Source organism: Physeter macrocephalus, chromosome 6 (genome assembly GCF_002837175.3).
Source record: "Physeter macrocephalus isolate SW-GA chromosome 6, ASM283717v5, whole genome shotgun sequence".
Lineage (NCBI taxonomy): Eukaryota > Metazoa > Chordata > Mammalia > Artiodactyla > Physeteridae > Physeter > Physeter macrocephalus.
In genome coordinates this window covers 97,932,019-97,942,561 of record NC_041219.1, presented here as the reverse complement: position 1 = coordinate 97,942,561, position 10,543 = coordinate 97,932,019, and the positions used below count along the sequence as shown (strand labels likewise).

Sequence of the window (10,543 nt, the reverse complement as noted above, 5' to 3'; positions counted from 1 at the left end):
ACAGCTCAAAATAAAAGGGAGAAAAAATAGAAAGGAAAGAAAAGGAAGGAAGGAAGGAAGGAGGGAGGGAGGGAGGGACGGAAGGAAGGAAGGAAGGAAGAAAGGAAGGGAGGAAGCGAGGAAGGAAGAAAGGAAGGAAGGAAGAAAGGAAGGAAAAATGAAGGAAGGAAGAAAGGAAGGAAGGAAGGAGGAGAGGAAGAAAGGGAGGAAGGAAGAGAGGAAGGAAGGGAGGAAGAAAAGGAGGAAGAAAGGAAGGAAGGAAGGGAGGAAAGGGAGGAAGAAAGGAGGGAAGGAGGGAAGATAGGAAGGAAGAAAGAAAGGGAGAAGACAAAATAAAGTAGGATAAAGTATAGTTATTAAAGAAGAAAGCAAGAAAGGAAGGAAGGAGGAGAGGAAGAAAGGGAGGAAGGAAGGGAGGAAGGAACGGAGGAAGGCAGGGAGGAAGGAAAGGAGGAAGAAAGGAAGGAAGGAAGGGACGAAAAGGAGGAAGGAAGGAAGAAAGGAGGGAATGAGGGAAGGAAGGAAGAAAGGAAGAAAGGAAGGGAGAAGACAAAGTAAAGTAGGATAAAGTATATTTGTTAAAATAAAAAATAATTATTTAGAAGAAAAATTTCTATTAAAAAAAAAAACAGGTCGGTCTAACCCTAGGACAAATGGTGAAAGCAAAGCTATACAGACAAAATCTCACAGAGCAGCACACACATACACACTCACAAAAAGATAAAGGGGAAAATAATAGTATATCTTGCTCCCAAAGTCCGCCTCCTCAACTTGGGATATTTCGCTGTCTATTCAGGTTTTCCACAGATGCAGGGCACTTCAAGTTGATTGTGGAGCTTTAACCTGCTGCTTCTGAAGCTGCTGGGAGAGACCTCCCCCTCTCCTCTTTGTTCGCACAGCTCCTGGGGTTCAGCTTTGGACTTGGCCCCGCCTCTGCGTGTAGGTCGTCCGAGGGCGTCTGCCCTTCGCTCAGGCAGGACGGGGTTAAAGGAGCAGCTAATTTGGGGGCTCTGGCACAGGCCGGGGGGAGGGAGGGGCACTGATGCGGGGCGAGCCTGCGGCGGCAGAGGCCGGTGTGACGCTGCACCGGCCCGAGGTGCGCCGCGTGTTCTCCCGGGGAAGCTGTCCCTGGATCCCGGGACCCCGGCAGTGGCAGGCTGCACGAGCTCCTGGAAGGGGCGGTTTGGAGAGTGACCTGTGCTTGCACACAGGCTTCTTGGTGGCGGCAGCAGCAACCCTAGTGTCCCACACTCGTTTCTGCTGTCCGCCCCGACAGCCGCGGCTCGCGCCTGTTTCTCGTTTGTAGATTTTTTGATGATTGCCATTCTGACTGGTGTGAGGTGATACCTCATTGTAGTTTTTTTTTTTTTTGTTGTTGTTGTTGTTGTTGTTGTATGCGGGCCTCTCAGTGTTGTGACCTTTCCCGTTGCAGAGCACAGGCTCCGGACGCACAGGCTCAGCGGCCATGGCTCATGGGCCCAACTGCTTCGTGGTATGTGGGATCTTCCCGGACCGGGGCACGAGCCCAAGTCCCCTGCGTCGGCAGGCGATTCTCGACCACCGCACCACCGGGAAAGCCCCTCATTTTAGTTTTGATTTGCATTTCTCTAATGATTAGTGATGTTGAGCATCCTTTCATGTGTTTGTTGGTAATTTGTATATCTTCTTTGGAGAAATGTCTATAGTTATTCTGCCCATTTTTGGATTGGGTTTTTTCTTTTTTTGATATTGAGCTGTATGAACTGCTTGTATATTTTTGAGATTAATGCTTTGTCAGTTGCTTCATTTGAAAATATTTTCTCCCATTCTGAGGGTTGTCTTTTTGTCTTGTTTATGGTATGCTTTGCTGTGCAAAAAGCTTTTAAGTGTCATAGGTCCCATTTATTTATTTTTGTTTTTATTTCCATTTCTTTAGGAGATGGGTCAAAAAGGATCTTGCTGTGATTTATGTCACAGAGTGTTCTGCCTATGTTTTCCTCTAAGAGTTTGATAGTGTCTGGCCTTACATTTAGGTCTTTAATCCATTTTGAGTTTATTTTTGTGTATGGTGTTAAGGAGTGTTCTAATTTCATTCTTTTACATGTAGCTGTCCAGTTTTCCCAGCACCACTCAGTGAAGAGGCTGTCTTTTCTCCACTGTATATTCTTGCCTCCTTTATAAAAAATAAGGTGACCATATGTGCGTGGGTTTATGTCTGGACTTTCTATCCTGTTCCATTGATCTATATTTCTGTTTTTGTGCCAGTACCATACTGTCTTGATTACTGTAGCTTTGTAGTATAGTCTGAAGTAAGGGAGCCAGATTCCACCAGCTCCGTTTTTCTTTCTCATGATTGCTTTGGCTATTTGGGGTCTTTTGTGTTTCTATAGAAGTTGTGCAATTTCTTGTTCTAGTTCTGTGAAAAATGCCATTGCTAGTTCGATAGGGATTGCATTGAATCTGTAGATTTTTGGGGGTAGTATAATCATTTTCACATGTTGATCCTTCCAATCCAAGAACATGGTATATCTCTCCAACTGTTTGTATCATCTTTACTTTCTTTCATCAGTGTCTTATAGCTTTTTGCATACAGGTCTCTTGTCTCCTTAGGTAGGTTTATTCCTAGGTATTTTATTCTTCTTGTTTTAGTGGTAAATGGGAGTGTTTCCTTAATTTCTGTTTCAGATTTTTCATCCTTACTGTATAGGAATGCAAGAGATTTCTGTGCATTAATTTTGTATCCAGCTACTTTACCAAATCCACTGATTAGCTCTAGTAGTTTTCTTGTAGCATCTTTAGTATTCTCTATGTATAGTATCATGTCATCTGCAAAGAGTGACAGTGTTACTTCTTCTTTTCCGTTTTGGATTCCCTTTATTTCTTTTTCTTTTCTGATTGCTGTGGCTAAAACTTCCAAAACTATGTTGAATAATAGTGATGAGAGTGGACAATCTTGTGCTGTTCCTGATCTGAGAGGAAATGGTTTCAGTTTTTCACCATTGTGGACAATGTTGGCTCTGGGTTTGTCATATATGTCCTTTGTTATGTTGAGGTAAGTTCCCTCTATGCCTACTTTCTGGAGGGTTTTTATCATAAATGGGTGTTGAATTTTGTCAAAAGCTTTTTCTGCATCTATTGAGATGATCATATGGTTTTTATTCTTCACTTTGTTAATATTGTGTATCACATCGACAGATTTGCAGATATTGAAGAATCCTTGCATTGCGGGGGTAAATCCCACTTGATCATGGTGTATGATCCTTTAAATGTGCTTTTGGATTCTGTTTGCTAATATTTTGTTGGGGATTTTTGCATCTATATTCATCAGTGATATTGTCCTGTAGTTTTCTTTCTTTGTGACAGCCTTGTGTGGTTTTGGTATCAGGGTGATGTTGGCCTTTTAGAATGAATTTGGGAGTGTTCCTCCCTCTGCTATATTTTTGAAGAGTTTGAGAAGGAGAGGTGTTAGCTCTTCTCTAAATGTTTGATAGAATTCGCCTGTGAGGCCATCTGGTCCTGGATATTTGTTTGTTGTAAGATTGTTAATCACAGTCTCAATTTCAGTGCTTGTGATTGGTCTGTTTATATTTTCTATTTCTTCCTGGTTCAGTCTTGGAAAGTTTTGCTTTTCTAAGAATTTGTCCATTTCTTCCAGGTTGTCCATTTTATTGGCATACAGTTGCTTGTAGTAGTATCTCCTGATCCTTTGTACTTCTGCAGTGTCAGTTGTTACTTCTCCTTTTTCTTTTCCCATTCTATTGATTTGAGTCTTCTCCCTTTTTTTCCTTGATGAGTCTGGCTAATGGTTTTTAAATTTTGTTTATCTTCTCAAAGGACCAGCTTTAAGTTTTATTGTTCTTTGCTATTGTTTCTTTCATTTCTTTTTCATTTATTTCTGATCTGATCTTTATGATTTCTTTCCTTCTGCTAAATTTGGGGGTTTTTTGTTCGTCTTTCTCTAATTGCTTTAGGTGCAAGGTTAGGTTGTTTATTCGAGATGTTTCCTTATTTCTGATCTGATCTTTATGATTTCTTTCCTTCTGCTAAATTTGGTTTTTTTTTGTTCTTCTTTCACTAATTGCTTTAGGTGTAAGGTTAGGTTGTTTATTGAGGTGTTTCTTGTTTCTTGAGGTAGAATTGTATTGCTATTAACTTTCCTCGTAGAACTGCTTTTGCTGCATCCCATAGGTTTTGAGTCATCATGTTTTCATTGTCATTTGTTCTAGGTATTTTTTGATTTCCTCTTTGATTTCTTTAGTGATCTCTTGGTTATTAAGTGGTGTATTGTTTAGCCTCCATGTGTTTGCATTTTTTACAGAAATTTTCCAGTAAGTGAAATCTAGTCTCATAGTGTTGTTGTTGGAGAAGATACTTGATATGATTTCAGTTTTCTTAAATTTACCAAGGCTTGATTTGTCACCCAAGATATGATCTTTCCTGGAGAATGTTCCATGAGCAGTTGAGAAAAATGTGTATTCTGTTGTTTTTGGATGGAATGTCCTATAAATATCAATTAAGTCCATCTTGTTTAATGTATCATTTAAGTCTTGTGTTTCCTTATTTATTTTCATTTTCGATGGTCTGTCCATTGGTGTAAGTGGGGTGTTAAAGTCCCCTGCTATGATTGTGTTACTGTCGATTTCCCCTTTTATGGCTGTTACCCTTTGCCTTATGTATTGAGGTGCTCCTATGTTGGGTACATTAATATTTACAATTGTTATATCTTCTTCTTGGATTGTTCCCTTGATCATTATGTAGTGTCCTTCTTTGTCTCTTGTAATACTCTTTATTTCAAAGTCTATTTTGTCTGATATGAGAATTGCTACTCCAGCTTTCTTCTGATTTCCATTTGCATGGAATATCTTTTTCCATCCCCTCACTTTCAGTCTGTATGTGTCCCTAGGTCTGAAGTGGGTCTCTTTTATTTTGAAGTCTATTTTGTCTGATATGAGAATTGCTACTCCAGCTTTCTTCTGATTTCCATTTGCATGTAATATCTTTTTCCATCCCCTCACTTTCAGTCTGTATGTGTCCCTAGGTCTGAAGTGGGTCTCTTGTAGACAGCATATATAGGGGTCTTGTTTTTGTATCCATTCACCCAGTCTGTGTCTTTTGGTTGGAGCATTCAATCCGTTTACATTTAAGGTGATTATCGATATGTATGTTCCTGTTCCCTTGCAGAGTTTCTGCTGAAAGATCAGCTGTTAACCTTATGTGGATTCCCTTGTATGTTACTGGTGTTTTTCCCTTGCTGCTTTTAATATTTTTTATTTTTATTTAATTTTTGATAGTTTGACTAATATGTGTTTTTGTGTTTCTTCTTGGATTTATCCTGTATGGGACTCTCTATGCTTCCTGGACTTGTTTGACTATTTCATTTACCATATTAGGGAAGTTTTCAAAGGGCCTCAATTTAAATGTCACTTCCTTGCCACCTTCTTCCTTTCTTCTCCTTGTCTTCCCTCCAGGCTAGATTGGCTACCATCTGGTTTACCTTTCCCCGGCATCCACTCTTTTTTTTCCAGTGCTCATTACTATAAATTTTGATCTAAGGTATATTGTCCTCACAAAATTGTAAACTCCTTGGGAACAGGAACTGTTTTTGCCTTGTTCATGTGTATCCCCAGTGCCTACTAGGGTCTGACATATAGTAGAGTTTCTATAGATGATTACTGAACTAATTTGTGAAGGAATTAATGACTGACACTTGGTAGACCGTCAATATTTGCTAAAGAGTAAGTAAAAGAAAACTAGAATTTAGCCCAGCTGAAACAAAGAGAACGAAGAGAGCATGGCAAGGTGAGATACATTAGGGCATTCAAAGACTGGGCCAGCTCATAACTTTCTCTAAGGAAATTTCAAGTCAGCACCACTAGATGGGACTTTTTGTTACTGCTTGTAACTGTCTCTTTACAAGAAAATTTGCTGATTAAACCTTGGGAATAAATAATGTAAAACTGTTTCCTTCTGAATAATCTTGTAATATCTGAAACAATGATAGAAATTTTGAAACAAAGTTTTTGGGCAGTGATCCATTAATAAGCCTTTATAATCATGTTATATTGTTTAGAATTGTATATGAGAATAAGTACATATATTGATATATAAGGAGGAGAATAAGGAAGTGATTGTTTTTTGGTAGTTTAGCCCTTTGACAATAATTCATACCAAACATTTTAAATATTGATATGATACATAAATGGAAGTTTTGCTATTATAGTAAAATTAGAAATTGCTTAAAAATAGAAAATAGAGATTTGAAACAAAACATTTCATTTAAAAGAGGAGGTTAGGACTTCCCTGGTGGCGCAGTGGTAAAGAATCTGCCTGCCAATGCAGGTGACACAGGTTTGAGCCTTGGTCTGGGAACATGTCACATGCCGTGGAGCAACTAAGCCTGTGCACCACAACTACTGAGCCTGCGCTCTAGAGCCCATGAGCCACAACTACTGAGCCTGCATCCCACAACTACTGAAGCCTTTGTGCCTAGAGCCCGTGCTCTGCAACAAGAGAAGCCACTGCAATGAGAAGCCAGCACGCTGATCAAAGAGTAGCTCCTGCTTACCACAACTAGAGAAAGTCTGTGCACAGCAACGAAGACCCAATGAAGCCAAAAATAAATAAATTAAATAAATTAAAATAATAAAAAGAAAATAAAAGAGGCGGTTATAAAATAAAATGTGTATTATATACATGACTACTTTATGGTAAATCATTTATATTAAAATGTGTAACAATTTCTAAAAGCTAGTGTTAAAAACTGTGTTCCCAGGATTATGTTATACTGCTTATTCATTAAGTCATAAGTTCAAAAATATTCTTCCATTTTACTCATTGCAGGAATAGTTTACAAGAAAGCTGAATTAGACTCTAAACCTTATTTCTGTGAGCCTGCTTTTGACCTTCTACCTGTTATATTTTTCCTGGCTTTACCCATTTTATAGCAGAGCAGGTAGTACCAGTCAGTATACTGAAGTTCTCTTGTAGATTGTGTTTTCAGTTTTTTGGAAAATTCTTAATGGTTTCTAGTTACCAGAAGTATGGAAGGCAGAAATATTAGCTAAACTTAAGTTGTTCAGGTGGTTCATTAAAAAATTTTAAAATATTGTCTTTCCAGACTCTGAAGTGTTTGACACATTTGGACTTGCAAAGTAATAAATTTACATCATTTCCCCCTTACTTGTTGAAAATGAATTGTATTGCCAACCTTGATGTCTCTCGAAACGACATTGGACCCTCAGTAGTTTTGGATCGGGCTGTGAGGTGCTCAACCTTGAAACAGTTTAACCTGTCCTACAATCAGCTATCTTTTCTTCCTGAGAATCTCGGTGATGTGGTAGAGAAACTTGAACAGCTCATTTTAGAAGGGTAAGAAGGGGGTTCATTGAAGAAAAAAGGGTCACCTCACATTGAAATTGAAGTTTCATAAGGTTGATATACAATGACATTGTTTCCATTGTAATGAGTTTTACATGGTAATGTGATAAAAGACTGAGGAAATTCATAATACAGCTTCTGTCACTTGACTTAAATTTTTAAAACTAATTTTAAAATTAATAAACATGCTTTAATGCTATTTTTGAAGATATTCTATTTTTCTGCAAAGCATGTGAATTTATGCAATTTAATCCTCATTTTGTCTCTTACGACTAGAAATAAAATATCAGGAATATGTTCCCCTTTGAGCCTGAAGGAACTGAAGATTTTAAACCTTAGTAAAAACCACATTTCATCCCTATCAGAGGACTTTCTTGAGACTTGTCCTAAAGTGGAGAGTTTAAGTGCCAGAATGAATTTTCTTGGTAAGTGTTTTATATGAGTCTTCTCCTTCCAGTCCTTTTTGAGTGTTGTATGGGTCGAATGCAACAAATAAATGTAATTGCATGAGCCATATATGGACATTTTAGGTGGGGATTTAAAGGTGGCATTTCAGTTAAATATTATGCTGGAGTTTTAAATATCAAGTTAGCAGGTTGGTGATAAAAAGAAATAAGCTGTCAAGCCATGAAATGTGGAGGGAACTTAAATGCATATTGCTAAGTGAAAGAAGCCAATCTGAAAAGGCTACACACTGTATAATTTCAACTATATGACATTTTGGGAAAGGAAAAACTAAGGGGTTAGTAAAATAATCAGTGATTTCCAATATTTTGTAGGGAGGGAGTGATGACTAGGTGGAGAAGAGGGGATTTTTAGGGCAGTGGAATTAGTTTGTGTGATACTGTAATGTGGATACATGTCATTATACATTTGTCAAGACCCACAGAATATAGTACGCAAAGTGTGAACTCTATTGTAAACTGTGGACTTTAGTTAATAATAATTTATTAATATAGGCTCATCAATTATATATACAAGTATACCAAACTATTCTAGTTGTTCATAATGGGGAAAAGATGCATGTGTCTAGGGTGGTGATGGTGAGGGGAAAAGTTAGATGTGGGAGCTCTCTGTATTTTCTGCTAAATTTTTCTATAAACCTAAAGCTGCTCTAAAAAAAGTCTAGTTTTTAATATTAAAAAATTTAAAATTTTAATATTAAAAATTGTATTACAGTATTTAACATGTTATTGTCATAGGCTAAAATGTCAATATCTTGGACTGCAGATAGTCATTAAACTGTGGTTCCTTTTACACGATTATACTAAAAATGCTTATACTTGCCTGAGCTGCTTGAAGCAGAAATACTGAGTTTCCTACTGAAGTTTCTTCAGCAGTTTTTTGGAATATAAGTACTATTATTTTTAGAAATAAAATTAATTATTTAAAAGTTTTAAAATTAGCCAGGTTAATGTGTATTCATTGAGCTTTTGCTCTGTGCAAAATATTATAATAATACACAATATGATCATCACTTTTGTTAAAAATCCTGGAATACTCTATGTTCTCTTAGCATGTGAAACAACAGGGAATTATGTTCATTTGTAGCCTGTCTGAAAGTTCTAATATTGAGGAACAGAATACTTCTATGGAAATAAGTGGGAACTTTCCCTATTTTATCTTCCTTAATGGAGGCCATGCATACCTTGCTACCCACATGCCTATTCTATACCTGACTTGGTAAAATAATTTTTAATACTGTTTAATAGCAGAATATAGTTTGACAACTTACTTTGAAATATTTTATTTTTCCAGAATTTTGAGAAACTACTAACAATAAAATCCATATTAATTTGCATAGAATTATTTCCCTTCTTTTTTCCTTCCTTCCACCCTCTTTGGATATTGACCATGTTCTTACCATGAGACTGAAACTGGGGAATAGAGTGATTCACTCACTAGTGAGTAAAGCAACCTAGTCTCTGTCCTTAAGGAACGTGTACTTAAGTTCAGAAGAATGACATTGAATTATGATGGAATAAATAAATGTTATTGTATATCGTACTAAGTGCTGTGAGGAGAAGTTTCAAGATGCTATGAGGGTACCTCAAGGGGATCTGATCCAGAGTGTGAAGGCAGGGAAGTGTGTCTGTGATGTTTAATTAAGTCAAGTCTGGAAAGAAGAGCATCTGAGGGACCTTAAGGCTAACTTATGGTCAATATGTTATCTCAGCTGAATCTCACAAAAATCCTATAGGGTAGGACAGGTATGATCTCTGCTTGACTAATTGAGGAAATTGAAGCACTGAGATTTTTGAGTGACATGTTCAGGGACATAGAATGAATTAATTAGTTGTGAAAGCTTGAACATACCTCTGTTCAAAAGATCTGTTTGCACTGCACAACTTTGTAATAATTTTAGAAGTGGTTTTATATTTGGAAAGACGCAATATGGAGGTCATACCTGAGTGGGGCCACAACCATTAAAAATTCCCATCTGAAATGAAGTTTCAGTTCTTTGATTTTATCAGTCTTCCATATAAAATCTGAACCTTAAGACTTTTAATTCCTAAGGGGAGAATCATTTCTACTAAATTATTTTGCTACAAATACTTTTTGGAAATAGGTGAGGTATAGCATGTACCTTTCTGCTTCTCAGGAAGATAGCTTCTAGTAATGTCCTGGAACATCTTGACCCTCGAAGTTTTTCTGGATAAAACATAACCCATATTTCTAACCTTGAAAATGCTAAGAAATAATTTCTCAAGCCACTTTCATAGAACCACAGATTTTCAGATCTCTAAAGAATCTCAGAGTTGATCTGATTTAACTGCACTATTTTACAATGAGAAAACAGTCTGTATGATTTGCTCAGTTTCCAAAATTATGTTCCCTAGAACTTTATTCCTTGGAGGTACGTCGTACTGTATTTCTCTTTTGAAAATTCATAAAATATACCAGAGTATTGACAGCTCTGAGATAGTTCACTTTATTTTGCATAATGTTTCCCTAATCTCTTTTTTTAACATCTTTATTGGAGTATAATTGCTTTACAATGGTGTGTTAGTTTCTGCTTTACAACAATGTGAATCAGTTATACATATACATATGTTCCCATATCTCTTCCCTCTTGCGTCTCCCTCCCTCCCACTCTCCCTATTCCACCCCTCTAGGTGGTTACAAACCACCTAGCTGATCTCCCAGTGCCATGCGGCTGCTTCCCACTAGCTATCCACCCTACGTT

General features: G+C 37.4%; 1 protein-coding gene across 7 annotated transcripts in view; it reads left to right on the top strand.

Moving 5' to 3' along the window:
- The window catches only part of LRRK2 (leucine rich repeat kinase 2), a 172,505-nt gene that overhangs the window by 83,099 nt on the left and 78,863 nt on the right, over positions 1-10,543 (top strand). For all 7 annotated transcript variants that reach the window (XR_008617710.1, XM_024122804.3, XM_055085694.1 and 4 more), the window contains 2 exons: positions 7,097-7,347; positions 7,633-7,781. Coding sequence is in view for 6 of the 7 variants with exons in the window: in XM_024122804.3 (XP_023978572.2) it covers positions 7,097-7,347; positions 7,633-7,781 (400 nt within the window). In the remaining variant the exon portion in view is untranslated. The remainder of the gene's footprint in view (positions 1-7,096; positions 7,348-7,632; positions 7,782-10,543) is intronic.